General features: G+C 29.9%; 1 protein-coding gene across 1 annotated transcript; it reads right to left on the reverse strand.

The window, feature by feature from the left end:
* Positions 1-2,688: 2,688 nt before the first annotated feature.
* LOC120218249 lies at positions 2,689-5,299 on the reverse strand. The gene is made up of 7 exons (XM_039215226.1): positions 4,997-5,299; positions 4,767-4,884; positions 4,416-4,504; positions 4,275-4,321; positions 4,093-4,181; positions 3,541-3,674; positions 2,689-3,452 (listed from the first exon to the last, which is right to left on the reverse strand). Exons 1-7 carry the CDS (start codon positions 5,093-5,095, stop codon positions 2,781-2,783), a joined length of 1,248 nt encoding a protein of 415 aa, XP_039071157.1. The 5' UTR covers positions 5,096-5,299; the 3' UTR covers positions 2,689-2,780.
* Between the last annotated feature and the right edge of the window lie 15,245 nt (positions 5,300-20,544).

A 20,544-nucleotide genomic window follows, 5' to 3' on the forward strand; every position in this document is an offset into this window, starting at 1 on the left:
AGACATTTGTTTTGTACACTTTTAGAAATTATAATTAAATTAATCAAATATTTTTTAACCTTTGCAGAAAGTGGGGTTTAAGGTTTTATATCGTCTAGCCGATGACTGCTTCCTTTTGGAATTTTTGAAACATTAAATTTCAATTTATTATATAAAATCCTCGATCCTCACTAAAAGTACTTCCAGAATAAAATATTGACGTACTAATAAATCAATATAGAAAATACACCTTTAAGATATAAAAATATTTTAAAAATTCAAGCTTAAGTTAAATCAATAATTAATAAAATTATTAATATAAAAAAAATCAAAGATGGGACATATGATTTTAATACTCATTGATTTATTTTGTACATATGAATTTGAAAAACCAAATTAAAAATGAAATGTTCCAAAACAAAAGAGAAATGAGTATAGGTTGAAAAAGATAATTCCACCTAACAACGAAAACAACGGGAACGTTCAGATCTCTGTGAATCTACAATCGGTACTTTTTATGAGCAGAGACTACTGGCTTCCTCATTATTAGGTTAATGTGGTAAATGTCAGAAAATATATTTATAATTCAAAATATTTAAAAGTTACTTACAGAGATTTGATTCAGATTCTAAAATTTCAAATTGTCAAAAGTATTTTTTAAAAATATTTTTAATAAATTGTTAATTTATAAGACGTCTCCAAATTGTGAGTCAAATTATATATATATCTTAAACATCAAAACCTTTCGATTGAATTATCGAACTAAAAATATAATCAAATCAAGTTCTTCCTTCCGTATAATTTTTCGCTTTCTCGTAATAGGTAGGGATGAGCAGAGGACTCGAATCCCACAAGTTTTGATTCAAATTTATTACGTTAGATTTTTAGGGGGAAATAGATTAGGCTAGATTATGTTTAGATTTAAGGTGAAAATATATAATTTGACATGAAAAAAATATAATTATACTTTATATATTTAAGGATAATTCAATAATATTATTCTTTATATTATTATTTTAAATTAGATCCTTATTTTATAGAATAAAATTAATAGTTTTATAAATATATTTGTAATAAAAAAATTGAATCTAATGTCTTGTTGAATGAAACTATCATAAATCCAAATCAGGTCAAATTTTGAATGGAATAGATAAATTTTTTAGATTAAATCAGATTAATAGAAAACTCGACCTGACCTGAGCTGACCCGACCCGTGTGGATCCATATTCCTCACAAAATATTAAGTTGGATTTATAGTGCAGTTAACTTGTGTGCAGATAGAATTGCATGACGATCCTTTTCCCTTAACCAGGCCACTGAAACCCAAACGAAAGCAACACTTTTAAAAGAAACAGTGAGTCAGAACTCAGAAACCCAATTTGTCCACTTCCATGACTCATTAATTTTATACTCCGCATATTCAGATTTGTGTTGATCGAAGTTGGCCATAAAATCCCAAACACAAACTGACCTTCTCCCTCCTAAACGACATCGCATACACGACAAACACTCATTTCTCTACTCCTATTTTTGAACAGCATTTGACTTCTCACAATCAAATAAAAAAGAAACGACACATACTATCGGACCCACTTCTGCCAACATTGTAACCAGCCACAATAAACAAATGTCATAATATGTAAGGATAATATTAAATTTTATTTGATTTAATTAAAAAATTATAATTTGATTAGTTTTGTTTAATTAGAATTATTATTATTATGTATGTATGTATTATTATATTTATTATAAATTTTATATACTCTTACATAATTTTCTTTTAATTTAACTTTAATTGTAGTGAGATTTTTCTCCTTTACTATAATTTCCTACATAAATATGTGTGTTATTATGTTTTTTTTATTAATTTTCAGTCATTTACTGACAGTTATCTATAAAATAATTTCTAGCTCATAACTTATTAATTTTCTTAACTTGATAATTGAATTTTTTTTATCCACACTAATTTTAGAACCCGATTTTCAATCAATTTATAATTCTTTTGATGTCGTGACATTTTAGGAGTATGTTATGGTTTCATGATTTCAAGTCATCAAAAAAATATTAATAAAAAATTAAAAAAAAAATTAAAAATTACTTATATCTAATATACATGCTAACACTTATTAACTATTAGTTGATCAAAAGGATAATGTGCTAGTTCTCTTAACCAAAAGTTAAAACTTCGAATTTTGATATTTTAAATAAAATAATTGATAGGGAAATCGCATTTATAATGAACTTATATAAGACCCAACAAATTTTTCCCACCTAAATATATTGACCTCAAATTGACTACTTTTCTTTTAAGTTATGAAGTATTTTTCCTTTAGTCCATCTTGACCCACATTCTCATATAATCAGTCTATTATCAATTGATCATCGATTGTTCCATCAATACAATATGTTTGTTCTATCAACTGACATAATATAGAATGAATGACAATCAACCGACATAATATGTTTGTTCCATAAACACATTTAACTATGGTTATGCACTTTATTTAAAAAATTGCGATGAAGATGATTTAACTATTACAATTTAACAATGTTAATAAGTTCGACTATGTAAATAGATTATGTTACAATAAATTATAAGATTAAATTTAATATTTAAATATAATAGAGGGATTAAAATCATAATTTGACCATTAATTTTATAATCACTCTGCCATTACCAATAAACAAAAAATAAACAAAAAATTAATCGAATTATTAGTAATTTAGTAGTGTTATTTAAAACACTGGAAGTCAATGTAACATACAATAGCACTATGCACTCTTCTCTTTCCACTTTTGGTCTAGAACCGTTGAGATACGGACATATGGCGACGTTTAACAATGGATATCAAGCCACCTAACGGTGGCCTCATCATCGACCGATAAATCATCTCATCGTACGGCCTCCGGTAGAATTTCAAAAACGGCAAGAAAGATTCTCGAGACCTTTCCGCCTTGCTGCTGACATGGACGTCCCGTCGAAAGAACATCGCCGGCGATTGGAGGAACGAAGGTCGTGGGGTCCGCGGTTGCGCGACCTTGACGGGCTCAAAGGCTTTGCTCCGTTGCGGTAAGGGTGTGGACGGGAACAAGCTCTTCCTCATGCTGATGTTGCCGCGCGACGTCCTGGCGGCCGGGGATGCGAACGAGAATGACCGGGCGTTGAGCGGCGAGATCAAAGCCGGACCCAGCGGGGAGGGGCTGGCGGTGGGCCCGACTTTGGATGATGACGTGTCGGACGCCAAGGTGAGGTACCAAGGCTTGAGGGAGTCGTAATGATGGGATACTGTGAAGGAGAAACGGGATGACGAGCAAGAGCCGATCTTGGCCGTTGATTTGATCGACGATGGATCGAACCGTAGAGATGATGCTCTCGGGTATGAAGTGAAATCGTTGAATTCAAGTGATTCTTCGTAGTCTAGTGACGAAACCACCATCGTCGCCGTTGATAACTCCAGAAAAGGACGAACACCCTGCATATTGATAAAAAAAGGCGAAGTTAAACTTCTGTTTCAGTCCTTCCATTAAAAATGATTAAATTTTGATTTTAGTTCCTCTAACCTTCCAAAGATAAGAAAACAAGGAAGGTGGGTCGATGACAAAGGCCTTGTAAAGTCGTCCAGGGTAGTACTCGCCCACAATTTTCAATGCAGCCAGCAACAGGTTCATGAAAGCAGATGCCGATCTGAAAAAGCCTGTGCCCAAAACCTACTATTATAATCCAATAAATTTCAATTTACTCTGACTTTTGCAGAGGATAATAAGATTAGAGCTTATCATTTTGTAGGGATTAAGGGAGAAAAAAGAAACATTAAAAGTCTTGGTCTTTACTGTTAGAAAACTGACCAATTGTATTAAACACTGTTCAATTCCCGATAAGGCCCTAGTAATCTCGTGAATAAACTTAGATTTGAGAGGGACATTTGAAGGGGCACTCCGGACATTATCTGAGGTTGTCTCAGAAGTCTTGCCGGGGATGTCCAACATGGGTTTTTACTCGTTTGGGGTTCTTTTCACCCTCTCCCACATTTTGAGTTTGAGTTTATGATAAAAAAATCATATTGAAATAAAAGAGTTAATATGATTATGGAATGATCTCAAGTGAAAACTTACTTGCATCAAAGAGTAGAACGAATTGTTCGATGTTTTTGGGCATGGTCGATATTGCAACCTCCAATGTAAAAACCAGTAGACGAGTAAACCTAAGAAACCATAACAAAAAGAAGAAGAAAAATAAAACTTCGATTATACAATCGGTCGAAATTTAAATAATTATGTTAATAGGTACAACTCACATCTTTTGAGAGTGGAACTTTTGGTAATCTTGTTTCATCCTCAAAACCTGTAGTAGGGAAAGATCATAAAAGATTCAATTTTTATTATTAAATTTACATGTATTAATTGATAATAAATATCAAATTTTAAGGGAAAATTACCATGACTGGCCTGGACTCTACATCATGTCCGGCTGTATATGCAACTCCCTCAGCTATCTCCGTCGAGAACTCATCTGCTATCAAGTTTTCTGCATTTTCCCAACAGCAAAAAGAAAAAAAAAACCCTTTGAATAATTAATATAATTAGTGATTTTAATCTCGTTTTTAGGTTACTTAATGGACTCCAAGTGGCAGTAATCATATGGGAGTATAACCCTTTTTTTAACTTTCAAAATTGAAACAAAAAAAAGCAAGATTCTTCGTTATATAAAACAAAAAGAAAAAGTTTGAGCTCTGTGGACGAGAAATTAGTGTTAAAAAAAGAGGTTTATTTTCGTTACAATCTCGTACCAGTGCCGATACTCTCTCTCCAAGCAAGACAAGCTCGTAAATGCTTAGCAGCTTTCTTCACATTATCACCTTTTGCTCTAAGAAACCTCTCAATGCAAGCATTACTGCAAAACTTTTCCTGTTTCCATGAATCAAAAACAATTTTTTTTAAATGAAACTAAAAGAAACCCATCATCACAATCATTGTGTTTTCACAGAAACTCGTGAGAACGAAAGAAAAAGAAGTTTACCTGTTTGGGTGTTAATGGAGACTGTTTCTTAACGAGTTGAAGAACGGTTTGAACTCTTTGGTTCATTTTCTCTTCTGTCGGCTGATCTTTCTTCCCCATTTTCCGAGAAAACCAAAGCAGGAAGCTGAAATTTTACTCAAAGCTCGGATGCTTTATCGTTTCTAGTAACACAAAAACACCAATATTCCAAGCTTTTGCTTCACGCAACCATTAAAATAAGCTTGGGGAGTAAAAGAGATGAATTTTAAAAGAGAAAGGAGAAAGAAAGAGTGGGAGGGAAAGAGATGTTCAAAACTAGAAAACGTTGAATAATGACAATGAGAGTATTGAATTGAGAGCAAAGGGGATGCTTATATATATAGCCTAGGTGACGGCTGATAACGCCGTTATAGTATGAACAAATAAACAATATAGTGTTAAAGAATAAATTTTCGTTGTGGTCCCTCCATTATATTGAAATTTGCAATTTAGTTCTATATTTTAATTTGACATAATTTGATTCCCTTACTTTTATATGATGTGTTTTCTTAGTACCGAAATTAAAAGGAGGGAGTGGTCAAATTTTGATGTTGTGAATGAATAAATTATATGTGCAGAGTTATCCTGTAATAAATTTTTACAAAATCTAATACGGATTAGCCCAAATAAAATGTCTAATATAATACTTGGACTGTCATATCATGAAACTACAGGGTACTTATGTTTAACAATTTTGATAAATAATAACATCATAAAAAGGACCAAATTGAGTTAAACAAAAGTATAAGAACTGATTCTAAATGTTAGCATAGTTGAAGACCAAATTGAGAATTGTCCCTATTTTTAAAAGCAAAGTTCAGCGTCATTGGTCCTTTATTCGATTGAGTCAATGCAATATATATATATATATATATATATATATATATATATATATATATACACACACAATTATTTTGTGGACTGAGATTCGGAGTTTTATATAACGGAAACCGTCGTGCGTCCCCACATCAACCGTTACAAGTGACATTGTCTTGTTGCTTTGCTCTTTAATCATGGTGTTTTAGCTTTAAAAGAAAAAGAGAAAAGAAAATGGCATTTAATTCCAGCATAGCTTCATTTTTCAGATACCCATTACTGCTTGATACCCATTACTGCTTGTACAAAGCTTCATTTATGGGAAATGGACTCTATTGTGAGAAAAGGCTGCCATGTTTAACTGTAACAAAGGTCCATTCCCCCATTGAAAATGAAAGGTGGACCTCTAGCTGTTATTACTACTACATTTATTTACATGATTATCACTTCGTCCCCATCCCAACCCTAACATGGATTATTAGGGTTTGCAAGACATTTAACATGTGTAGTGGGGTGTATTATAGGTAAATCAATGCTCATAAACAAATTGATTCAGTCGGAGTTAAATTTATCTGTTCTAATTCAAACCTAAAAACTTAAAATTCGACTCAATCATAAAAAAATCAATATATGCTTATGTACATATGATTTACAAGTGCATGTATTGTTTAAATGGTAAATATGAAGTGGGTTTTGAAGTTAAATTTCGATTCGATTATAAGAAATTAACATGTATGTATGGTTTGGAAAGTGCATATAGCTCAAGTGGTAATTATGAAGTGACATTTTTGTTCAAAAGTGTTAAAAGAAAGAAACTTGGAGGGTTGGCTTTATGTGGATAAATGGGGATGATTTAGGGTTTTGAGATATACATACAGGACGGATTTAAAGATTCGCCTAAAATTTTAGTATAAAATTATTGATTTTGTTCATTTTAATGGCATCTACGTTAAGATGGTTGACGTGAGGTTTGTCTTATTTTTAATATTTAGTGATATAAGTTTTTCTGATATTGTATACAATACTTCAACCATCGACTACATATATATCTCTTTTGATAACTGTTATACCCCTTCCAAAGCTCTTTCGCAATATTAATCTTTATACCTCAAGATCTTTGGAGAATCTTTCTGTAGTGGCCCTTGGGAAGTTGTGGCCCCTTGAAACGTCCTCCGAGAGATCCACGTGACCCACTAGAGCTAAATTCATTTTTAGTCGACTATGTCCATTTAGCCTTCTGACCTATAAATAGTCATAATAACCTTATACCTGACAACAATATTAATAATCACTATAAAACTTCTCGACCAAGAATAAGAGAATATCTTGTCTCTCCCTCCTCACTCATCCCTCTTCTACATTCTAATAGAGATAAAAGGCCTTGATACTGATCAACAATCGTTCTTTCCATCGACTACGATTCTCCGCTAAAATCAAAAAAGGTGTATCATTTTTAACGGACGTCCACCATGACCCATTTATTCCCAACAACAATAGCAAAACTTTTATAATTCTATCTCGTCATTTACCCAAACTTGTAGGCATCGTTTTCATGTGGTGATCATTGTAAGCCATGAAGACCAAAGATATGAAGAGTCCAAGAGGGGGGGGGGGCAAGGGAGACCCGTGAACGGATATTTCGGGATATAATGTCGTGATGACACTTATGAAGGTAACGAGAAACATGTATTTTGGTGTGTACTTTGTTTGGAGTTTAGTTGCTTCACTCGCTGCGCTTCCCTTGCCCCATGATTTAACTGTTCAATTCCCCTTCTTTATTCAAACATTGTCTAAATAGTACTTGTACATTTATTTCCCTTTTATTCAATTGTGCCATGGATGTTGCAAAAATCAATATCTTCTTTTGCTTTTTCTTATTTCAAATTCCTTTCATTTTACTCCTTTCGGATTAGGTCCATAAAAATACTGTACAAGTCTTTGTCTTATAGTACAAGAAACATATGCATTAGAAAAAAAATAATAGTCATTTCGCTTGAAAAAAAACTGTTAATTTTATGACGTACATTTAAAAAAATTGATGTGATGTTAGTTTAAAACATGATGTAATATTTTTATAACGTGCCATATATCTATTCGGCTTAAATAATCTTAAATTTTAAAATTATAATAGTTTTCGATCTTGAATTTATTATTTTGGGTGTGTCATTGGTATCTCAGATGCTCTTCAAGCATAATTTTAAGTCATATATGACGGCTTGTGTTTTGCTTGGCAATATGTTTTTGAATTGGTGCAAGTACAATTGGGTTCTTCTTGAGCCTTATCAACTCTCAACGATACTCATTCTCACACCAGTCCCTTAGTTCTAGTTCGCGCTATCTCAATGTTCAAACGACGATGATAGAATTTTAAATTATCATACATTTTAAATTTATTTTTTAAATTTTTTATTGATAATATGTTTTTACCTCTTAGATTTTTTTATGTTCTCTTTTAAATTTTTTAAGAGTTCCGCTGTTAACATAAAATTCTATTTCAATATTTTTTATGAATTGCACGTCCAGCTCAATTGGTATAGCGGAAGGCTCTTAACCTTGTGGTCGTGGGATCGTGTCCCACGGTGGGCAATTCATAATTGCCGGAGGTCTTCCACGGAAGTTGCTCTCAACCTAGCGTTGGGGGCAGCCTACTACCCTACCTCCCCCTTACCCCATTATATATGAGAATAGGATCAGCTAATTTAGTTTATTACAGAAATTTGTATGAAATAATGTCAATTTCTAAAAAGCATATTATATTTAGTACGTATGTGTATCCGTATACCCATGCAGGCAGCATGCATATGCAATAAATACAGCGACGGAATTACGTGCGACGGTGGGAGGGCCTTGTTCCCAAAATATTTGGATTAATTGTTTTTAGATCCTTTTAGTTTTAAAATTAAAAACAATTAAGCCTTAATCCCTCTCATTTTTAAAGTTTAAATATATTTTATAAAATTCATTTTAGTTTTAAATTAGACAAATTATGTTTGATCTCTATTACTTTTGTTTAAAAACTTCATAAATCTTTATCAATTTCAACAATTATTCAAATTAGACTTTAACCTCTCAATATTTAAATTTAAATTGATAAATAAATAATTAGACCTCAACTTTTTGTTATTGAAAATTTTAGATTAAACCCTTTGAAAATTTTCATTTAAATTTCTAAATTTTTAAAAATATATATATAGAAATTGACTTTTCGAATTATATTACTACTAATCTCGAAACTTTTATACTGACTTGGAATATCTTTTAAATAATAATAATAAGTCATTTGTTGTTAGCGTGGAGACTTTTCTACAATTTGAGAGGATCAAAATGTCCCAACATTCTCCACGTGTAAACTTCTTTTTAAATTGAAAAAATAAGGGTAAACTACACCTCTACTATCCCAACTATAATTTTTATTCCTTTTTGGTCACTTAATATTTTTTATTCAAAATCATATCTAATGTTACGTTTTGATTTCATTTTGGCCACTCATTATTAAAAGAATAACGGTGATGTTGGCATATCATCATAAGGTAATGTCACACCACCATTGAAAAATAAAATAAAAATTCATGTCAACGGTTTTGTTAATTTTATAATGGTTGGTGATCAAAATGAAACCAAAACGTAATAGTATATATGATTTTGAAAAAAATAATAGCTTGATGACAAAAACATAACAAAAGTACTAGTTGTGGGTACTAAACATGTAATTTACCCCAAAAATAATTTAAATTTCTATTTTAAACTATGTTAAGAATTGACATTTTTTTTACTTTTTATTGAAGTTTATTATAAAAAAAAATTTACAGAAAGGGTAGATAAAGTAAAAACTGAAAAGGGAACATAAACATGTGAGTAAATCACAATCCTAAGCATTAATGGAAGATTGCGTAATGGTAGTTCCCCTGTTATGCTGCCATGACATTTCCAGTTTTATCCCCTAATCATTTTGCATTTTTAATCTCAATAATGCCCCTCCACATTGCCACATTTCCATGCTGGACTGCTGGTTAGTATAGGACATCTTGTCACGCGGTATTATTGTATGATGAAACATTAGTATAATCATTATCTTTTAACGATAAATAATTAAAACAAAATTAAAATATAATATTAAATGTGATTTTAGAAAAAAAAATAGTTAAATAATCAAAATTAAATTTCAAGAATAAATAAGTGATTAGATATGTAGTTTATCCTAAGAAAATAAAGTGATGATGTTAAAAAACATGTATTATGTGTTAACACAATAACACGAACATAGATTAGAAGACGATAATACCCGGTGCCGGCCACTGGCATAGCCAAAATAATTTGGGTACTTGTAAAAATTAACCTTGAAATTATAACATCGTAAATGAAAATTTCTAGCTCCGCTCCTCTGTAAAGCTTACATTATTATGAAATTTAAACACTTAACACACGGTTAATATGAGATTTTTTTTACGTGCTTGACATTTCTTGTTACCAAAACTAATACAAAAAATTGAGAACTGTTTATAAAAGCGAAATAAAGGGAAGGATATTTTTGGGGTTGGGGGTTAATCAAGGTTAAACATGAGCAAATCGAAGTTTAAGCTTTTTAAAATTGGGTTTCCCAAAATTTAGAGTGTAAGTAAACATAATTATTTTAATTTTAATTAAACAAAGATGGAAAAGTTTGTATTTAGTTGAACATTAGGTTTCATTTGTCCCCATTCAAATATGGAGTAGATTCTCCTCTTTATCCAAACCCCCTTTATTTCTTTATTATTACTTTTTCCTTCTCTTCTCTCCAATCTCTCGAGCTCTTCCTCTAAAGTAAAATTAAGATTTTTCTATTAAAAAATTAAATTAAAGTAAATATTTGTTTGATATTTGCCAACTCTGTCAGCTTGGACAGTTGGAGCATCAAGCATGTATAAAATTTAAACCAATAATTAAAGATATTAAAAAATTAAACATTAATAAGAGATATGTTTAAAATATTAAAAAATTAAACATGAAAGTAAATAGTTTAATTGAATTATTCATTTTAGAAGGAAAGACTGAAGGATTCAATTGAATTATATTATTTTTAAAAGTGGTCAAATGTACAATTATTCCATTTACCTAAGAGGACAAAATCCTCTTGGTATAATTAACTTATGCGCATCGTACCAACTTTTAGTTTTTATTTTTAATAAAAGAAAAAGGTGGTGTTATTCATGCATTTAAAATATAATATTAATTAAAATTAAAGTGATATCCTTCACCAATAGACTAAATTTATTTCCCAGTAGAACATAAAACAACATTAAATTATAGTTACTATCGGCTTACCAGAATACAACAGGCTAGATTCCTATGCCATTAGAACTTAAACCAACATTAAATTGTAGTTATTATCGCAAAATCAATAGTTACTTATATTATTTGTTGTATATTGTATTTTAATAATATATTTTAAAATATTATTTTTTATAAATAGTATAAGATAATTACAATATATCATTTATTTAGAATTTTTCGTAATCATTAACAACGTACACACACCTTACAGATCCAATTGTTCGAACCTAAGACTTCTAGAAAGAACAATATTTCCGTTAACCATCTAGATTGTTAATGAGATTTTTTTATGTCCTTGAAATTTCAAAAGTTATAAAATGATTGTTAAATTTGAATTTGGACATATATATATATATATAATAATCATAAACAACGATAAAGTACACAAATGATCATTAAACCGTGGTAAAAAATATTTTGGTTGTTGATGTTTGTTATAAAATAATCGTTAAATTTATCAAGTCATTATAAAATGGTCATTGCGTGTTACAAAATAGTTATAAATTTCAGTAAATTTAAAGATCATTTGTAAAAGTTTGATAAGTTTTAGTGATCATCTTATACTAATTTGATCAATTTATTTATAATAAGAGTAAAGTACACAAATGGTCCCCGATTATTCATTTCGTTGAAAATTAGCAATTATCTGCGGTTGGAAGTTAACCATTAATAACGCGTACACACCATATAGAAAGAGCTGCTCGAACCCATAATCTCTAGGAAAAACAACATTCTCATTGATCATTGAAACGACTTATTTTAATGTAATTTAATAAATATTTATAAACTTTACCATAACAATAATAATATGGTGGCTAACAGCCAATATATCCCAGGTGGCCCAAGTGTTGTAAAGTTGGTTTCACCTACCCTTTGTTTTCTTTCCCTTTTGGTAAGTGAAAGTTGAATTTTTATTTTTTTAATTTTTATTTCAAATTTTGAAACACACCCGTTATGCTCCCTACGTCGTGCTCTTACAGCCCCACATAACTCTCATTATCTTCTCCTAACAATGATATTTTCTTACCATGATGTCTCGATCATTACTTTTTCCAAAAAAATATATAAACAAGTTCAAATCATCAATATGCTTTTCCTCTCTTTATTTGAACCATCATCAATTAAATAATTAATTAAGTTGATAATTAATGGTATGTTTACTTGTTTTAGTGACGTTTGGTTTGGACAAAACTAGAAGGGTGGGTGTTTTGTCTCGTTTTCAAACTAGGTTGTATAATTTTAGAGTAACAAAACAATGGTCAAATTTGTCATCAATCCATATACTATAATCGACTTGTCAATTTTGTCTTTAATTTTAAATCGGTAAATTTTAATTTTAATATATATTTTTTTAATTTTTTAATTTTAATCCTATCCTAAATTGTAAAATAACAATATGATTAAGTTACAATAACTAAATTTATAACTTACACAAATACACGAATTAATACCAGGATTTTGATTTTAACAAATTAATAGTTATCGTTTCGTTATAACAATGATTAAATCTATAATTAATATAATTCAGGATTAATAAACACTTACCAAAAAATAAATGTAAATCTTTGTTTTATTATTTGAAAGTAAAGTAATATAATTTGGTTATAAAACAAAAATTGGTACGTTTTTTTAATTTTTTAATTTTAATCCTATCCTAAATTGTAAAATAACAATATGATTAAGTTACAATAACTAAATTTATAACTTACACAAATACACGAATTAATACCAGGATTTTGATTTTAACAAATTTAATAGTTATCGTTTACGTTATAACAATGATTAAATCTATAATTTACATATAATTCAAGGATTAATAAACATACTTACCAAAAAATAAATGTAAATCTTTGTTTTTATTTATTTTGAAAGTAAAAGTAATATAATTTGGTTATAAAACAAAAATTGGTACGGATATTTTGGATTTGTTAGAATCTAGGGCAATGCTAGCTTACATATGAATACGTGCCACTTCTTCACTAGAAGAACTGGAGAGAGTCCAAATCACTTCATTGATTTTATAAATAAATATTGTGCACTTTCTTCGTCTCAATTTGTTTGTTTTTTGGTTACAAAAATCAAATATTTTTTTTATAAATAAGACTTTAGTTCAATGCAATAGTTAAATATATTTTTATAAGATTGATACTCATAATATATAATATAAAAAATTAATTAATTTATATATTGTCAATTAGAGACGAAGGTATATGAAATCTGGGAGGACTTCTTATTCTTCTAAAATATTTATTATAGTAGTATTTTAGGGTTTGAAGAAATGCATACTTAACTTCATGCCTAGCTCTTTGGAAAATAATGGCTGATATGGTCCAAGGGAAGCAATTATTAGACAACTCAAGTCAAAATGGTTTATATTTCTTTGTTTTTTTAATCTTACGTCACCATTTTCATATTCAAATCAAACACTACCTCACAAACAAGCCAAATGCATACTTTACTGTGTGTGTGTATATAAAAATATATATAAAAGCTAATACATGTCCCTCCTAAAATTACATTTTGTCCCACCTAAAATTGTAAAATTATGATTATATTTTTATCAAAACTGTTTCCCACAAAAACATATAATTCAATTTCATCCCCATAAATATTCGGGTAAACTACACGATTAGTACTTTAACTATCACTTTTGTTCTATTGTTTTTTTCTTCAAAATTATACCTAATGTTACATTTTGATCACCAGTTGTTCAAAAAAGTAACAGTACTACTGATGTGACATTATCTTATGGTGACACATCATCATCACAGTTAATATTTTTAATTTGGGTGACTAAAATGAAACCACAACATAACTTTAGATACGATTTTGAAACAAATAATAGTCGGGTGACCAAAATGGAACAAAAGTAAAAATTGAGATACTAAACGTATAATTTACCCTAAATATTTTATGATTTCTGTCTCGCTTGAGAGCTGTCTGATTATCATTACATACTTTCAACATTAAGCAAATTATGCTCGTGTTATTTTCAAATCCATGTACCCAAGTCATAAACTTTGTTGACCAAACCATGAAAAACACGCTTTATTAGTTTGTATACGTTGGAAGAACCAAAAAATAAAATAAAAAAAAGCAATAGTGAATATGAGGTGTCAACTAACAAAGTGAGCCAAAGACGGAGGCATTTTGATTTTGCTTTTAGGAACCGTTAAAAGAAAAGAGAGGCAAATATGGAACAAGCACTATGGACTCATGCACTTGAACCAGCTTTATTTCATTATGATGAGTGTAGGCTGCAGCAGTTCACAATTGTGGGATCGTAACATGTTGACCAACAGCTCATGATGTAGGGGACCGAACCCATTGGTCCCGCCGTCGAGATTGACGCACAAAGGGTTTGTTTCTGGGGGGGTGTTGCAGATGATGAGGCTCACTCGTGCCCATTACACAATCACCTCTTTTTAGGGTATCAAAATCATGTATTTGGAAACACACTTTTCACCAGACAATAACTCCATAGAAGCATGCAATTACTTTATACGTGAAGAGAGACATTCATAACGAGAACTAATAATAATAATAATGCATCAATACAACAATGTAAAGTTGCTGTGATTTTTGTTGCTACCAGTTTTTGAATTTTAAAACTTTTTTATACCCTTTTGTTTACCTAAAGTAGGAGGTTTTTCCTTATTATTTGTTTTTTGAATTCGAATAGTATAAAGACTAAAAAATTATGTGAAATTTTATGTATTCTGGATCCGAATATCAAATGATTCGTTAAAATTTAAAAGAAATTAAATTAAATCAGGTCTAAAAATGTATCAATTTAAATTTGGTCTAGGTCTTGGCAAAAAAAATTAAGCTTAAACGCCATCGGATCTAACTTAAAATTTTTGTAACGAAGAGAGCTTGTTTTAAGTATATATTAAAAATTTTAAAAAGAAGTTTGGGCAAATTAAACAGATAAAATTATAAAATTAATCGAATTTTAATCAATATCAGTTAGGGAAAATAAATCTTTTCCATTTCAAGTTGATACTTCAATTTCAAGAATTTGGATTTTCTTTGATTTTCGGAGTTAAAGATATAATCAAACAAAATCACGATAAAGTCAAGATAGAGATAAATTTATATTATATTGAATCGGAGTCGGAGTCGGAACAAGATAAAAAAAATGATATCATCCTGTTACAACACCATCTTTGTACTTAACCAACCAATCATACTCATATTAACAAGTTAGTAATATTTTAGGTGTCCATTTTTAACTCATTTTTGTTAGCTGTTTTAGCTGTTAGCCTTCAAATTTTGGGTTGTATTTGTATATTTCAAAAGCCCAAAATGTGTGTAACCTAATGCAAGGTCGACATGGATGAGGCCCATCCATTGCCACGAGGGAAATTTTACAATATTCAAATTAAAGGATATTTCGGTCTTTTCGGTGCTCCGAACCCAAAGGGTTATAAATATTGATATTTGTTTATACATGAGAATTATATTGTTTCTTTAATAGTATGAAATGATTATAAGACAATATAAGTTTAGAATATTTTTATATCATTAATAACGTATATGAGATGCATATGTTCTTGTTCGAATGCATGACCTTTAGAAAAAAATAATATTTCTCTTAATCATTGGCTCTGATATCGCTTTATAAGTTCCAATTAGTAGACTATTTTTTCATTATTATCTTTTGTATTTATGAAGTTATAAGCTTGTTTAGTTATTGCATGTAATATGGATTAAACACAAATATTTTTTAGAGATATTCATGAACTAAATCAGACATAATCAAATCTTCGACTGTAAACAGATCCTACTTTGATTCGATCAATTGCTTTGACGGTTGATTAAAGAAAAAGCAGTGCTAATCATGGCTATGCTTTTATCTTTTAAGCTTTAAGCTTCTTTCTTTTAAATTAATTAAACTATGACATGATTAGGCCACAAATTAGTGCATATCGTACCAAGTTATCCGTTAAGGTAGATAATTAATTAATTTTTATTTCTGTAAATGTTCAATTTAGTTATTTATATTATAAAAGGAAAGTGTAATATTTTTTTATAAAAATATTGATTTAATTCTTAGAAATTTGAAATTAGCAACAATGTTAGTAAAAACAAGGATTAATTATCTCATTCATGCATAAACTATATTCAATTATCATTTTCATATATAATGTTTAAAAATTCTCGATTTCATAAATGATGTTTTTACTGGGTTCACTCATTTCCGTTATAGAAGGTGTCGTGGCACTTAAAAATTTTTAATTAAGATTTAAAAAAAAAAGAAATAAAGAAAAACTTTTAAAATGCTACATGACATTTTGCCAGGGTTACACGTCACGGAAGGTGACGGAAAGAATTATTGTTGAAATTATATTTTAATTTATTAATTAAAGGATTGTGATGACTTATTAATTTTAAAAGTAGTGACAATTGAAATAATGTCACATATGTGGTGGGAGTTTGGGGGACATATATTTTATATATATATTTTTTCGTAAAAAATAATTTATATTTATGTAACTAATACTTATAAATATATTATATGAAGTGGATCGCGAGATGATATAACAGAGATTAAGTCTATTAATCTGCTAGAGAGTGACGGGACGAAAATGATTTAGGGGTTATTTATTTACCTCTTAATAGAATCATTCAGCGCTGAATGCTGAACCGTTTAACATTCAGCGTGTTTGTTTCTGTCCTCTGAATGAAGAATGTGATGAATGATTCAGCACAACAGTAATGAATGATTCAACACTGTTGTGCTGAATGATTCTGCACCAAGGAACATTCTGAATGATTCAGAATCATTATCAAACAACATGTCACATTCAGAGTTAATTCATACAGAACCTCTGAATTATTCAGCATTTGAATTATTCAGCACTTAATCATTTTAAAGTAAACAAACAACCCTTAGTCTTATAAGTTGCGAGTCATAGATGATTTTGGACTTTGCACCTGATGTTACGAGACAAAGATGAAGATGAAAATTCCTTGTGAAGATGGGTGCGGAAGACACATCCCTACACCTATCCCGCCCAATTAATATCCTAGTCGCTCCTTTTTTTTTATGTTTATCTCATGTCGTTGGCCTCATTTTATATATATATATTTCTTTCTTGTTGGCGATGACACTATCTTGAACTATTTTATCGACTATTGAATTTTGTTTCCTTTTATTCCTTCTTTCTCTCTTTTATCCAGACTTTTTCATAATTTTTTGTGCTTTTGTTATGTACTGTATATCTGAATTGTTTTAGTTTATTTTGTTTAGTTAGTCTTCTTTTTTTCGTACGAAAATAATAAATAATTTCATGTCTTTTCTTTTCTTAAGGTTGAATTTGATATTATCTCTTCAATTGACGTTTATTTGGTATCTTATTAATATATCCAACTTTAAACCTTCAAATTAGTTCTTTTGTAATGATAGAGACTTGCAATTGATTAAATTAGTATATAGTAATTTGGGCCTAAATTTAGGATGGCCTAACCCAACGACCCATGGTCAAGTCTAACCGAGATGATATTTTGCTCTACTAGACATATACAACTCTAATGTATATATATATACTAAACCCCAACCAGGCCTTGAGCACCCTTCTCTCCCTTGAACTTATGTGACTTTCACTCGACGAATCTCTCCGTTAAACCAAACCAAAACTTTCTAGAAATTGATAATGTAGAAACATCCATGGCTTGAGCAATAAGGGAAGTGAGTGAAGCCTATTTCACATGTGAAAAAGAGCCGAAAACGACACTGCACCAACACCAAAAATTTCATATATCACGAAGCAAGCGAGTAAATATAAAATCATTACATACACTTAATGCTGCTTGTCTAAGCAACCCCTACAATTCTCTAAGTGTTGTTGGCCTTGTCTTGTTCTTTTATAAACCACATGAGCCACACCTTCTTCTCCAAATGGGGTTGCTGCTCAAATCCCTCCTCTCTCCAATGAAGAAGCTCTGGTTCCGTCGACACTCGGTTCGGAACAAGAGTATGCTAATCACCTCTTTTCTGCTTATGTTCATCATGCTTTTACCAATGGGATTGCCATGCATTAACAGTCAAAATTTATCTTTTTGCAGGAAGAGGGATTTACATTTTGTATGAGGATGTGAAATCATGCCCTTGTGAAGATGTGCATGTGTTATGGTCCATGCTGGTTGAATCAAACAAATCTTCCATGCTGCAGGCTAAACAATAACTCTTTGTATATAAATGTATTTATCTCTATTTTCAGCTTCGCGTAATGGTCAGCATCTTCATCACGTATGACAAATATTGTGAAGAATAACAGTGATTTGTTTGTGATGATAGTGCCGACCGTCAAACGACGAGTATCGTCTGCATTTTCTTGAAATTTGGGCTGTAATATTGTTGCTTTGTCACTTTCACAAGGTGGGGGGAATGGCAGTTTCTTGCTGTGCTTTGGCATCGTTTTTAGGTTTTTGAATGGATGCCATAACCTACGTACTTGTTCCCGTCTTCATTTACACTTCAACTATTAATGCTGAATATATAAAACATCATAATGTACAAATTTTGCATACAATTTGACTAATAAATTGTGGTTTAATTTGCATTCTATGAACACTCACTGTATGGTGTGAGTAGTGATAGATTTAAAAATATTTTTGTAGGGTTGGTGTATATATATATATATATTAATAACATAAATTTTTTGTATTGGGTAGGCATAAATAAAATTTTAGGGTGAGCACAACCAATAAAATAAGTAACAAATTGAAGAAAATTCAAATTTCAAAGTAAGCACTTGACTACCCTGACCTGAACTAAAAGTGGATTCGTCACTAGTCACGGGTGAGATTAATTGTTAATAATTAATTATTCACATAATGATAACAAAAGATGTAACTGTAATTAATAATAATATAATTAAATTTAATTCGATTGATATTATCTTTCATATAATATATATGAAGACATGGGAGAATCTGAATAATATAAAGAATGTATCAATTTATTCACAAATCAATTTATTAGGGATGAATATGGATGAGATCGAGTTTTTAACATACCTGAATTTGACTCAAATATTTATATATATTGAAAATTTATTTTTTTAATATTTATATTATATTGTTATATATTATTATTTTATGTGATATAAATTACATAATAAAGCATAATACAATGCATACTTAAAATGCAAGTCAGAGAGGTTAGCACTTGAAAATCCGTTCTCAATTCTTGAACACCGGAAGTCAAAATCCAATTTATATTTTAATCGGATCTAATTCTTTTTGTTTAAATTTATTTTTAAATTTATTTATTTATTTTAAAACTTTTATATTTTGAACGAAATTAGGGATGATCATAAGTTGAATCGACTGATTCTTTGATCAACACAAACTCAATTTGAGTATTATACCTTCTTTATCTATCATCCGATCCGATCTGAATTTAGGAAAACTCTATTAAAAGTAATAATTATACTATAATATTTATATCGGATTAGTCAGATATTTTTGTTTTAAACCTGAAATCAAACTAACTTTATCCTTAGAAAAATTAAAACCAATATATTCAAAAATTAAATAAAAAAAATCTGATCTATGAACACCCCTAATCAAAACAAATTCAAATGAATAATCCGAACTTTAGATGCCCAGCCCGCAGGTTACTTTTGAACATAATAATAATAACTATAAAATAGCTGGAATAATAATATTTTGTGGAACCAAAAAGCATCACAGGATTTCCATGACGTATAAAAGATATATTTCTATTTTGTTTTATTTTTTCAAAAAAATAGAAAATAACGCATAAATAAAACCACAAAATAAAAATAAAATAAAAAATGGTTGGTCTATGCGTGCAAGCTGTTCCACTGCAATGAGTTAAAAAGGACAGAGAAAAGGTAGAAACACTACTACAAGTCAGCGCTACGAGGATTGTGCTTTTCTTCGCTTTTCGGGCTAATTTGCGGGACATCCTCGCACTATGGATTAGATTTCATTTTAATCTTTAAACTTTAAAATATTTTATTTCAATTTTTAAATATCATTTCGTATTAGTCGTGTTCTTCTGTCAGTAGAGGTGTAAATGAACCGAGCTTGATCATTTGTTTATTTTTTAAGGTGTTCATGTTCGATTTGTGTTCATTCAAATTTTTAATATCTTATTCGTGTTTCTTTTTTATTTTGAAGGTGTTCGCGTTCGTTTAATGTTCGCGAACATGTTCGTTTATATGTTCGCAAACGTATTTGTTTAGGATTCGTTTAATTTTTGTTTATTGTTCTTTTATCGTTCGTTCATTTATTCAATTTTTAGTTTTATCCTTTCATTTGCAAGCGAAAGAAAAATGATAAAATAACACTACTAGTGCTTAAACTCCTTAAAAATACCTAATTTAAATTTCAACTTTTATCATGTGTTTAATTAGTCTCTACCTTCA

The sequence above is a fragment of the Hibiscus syriacus genome, unplaced genomic scaffold, assembly GCF_006381635.1.
Source record: "Hibiscus syriacus cultivar Baekdansim isolate YM2019G1 unplaced genomic scaffold, ASM638163v2 tig00110195_pilon, whole genome shotgun sequence".
Lineage (NCBI taxonomy): Eukaryota > Viridiplantae > Streptophyta > Magnoliopsida > Malvales > Malvaceae > Hibiscus > Hibiscus syriacus.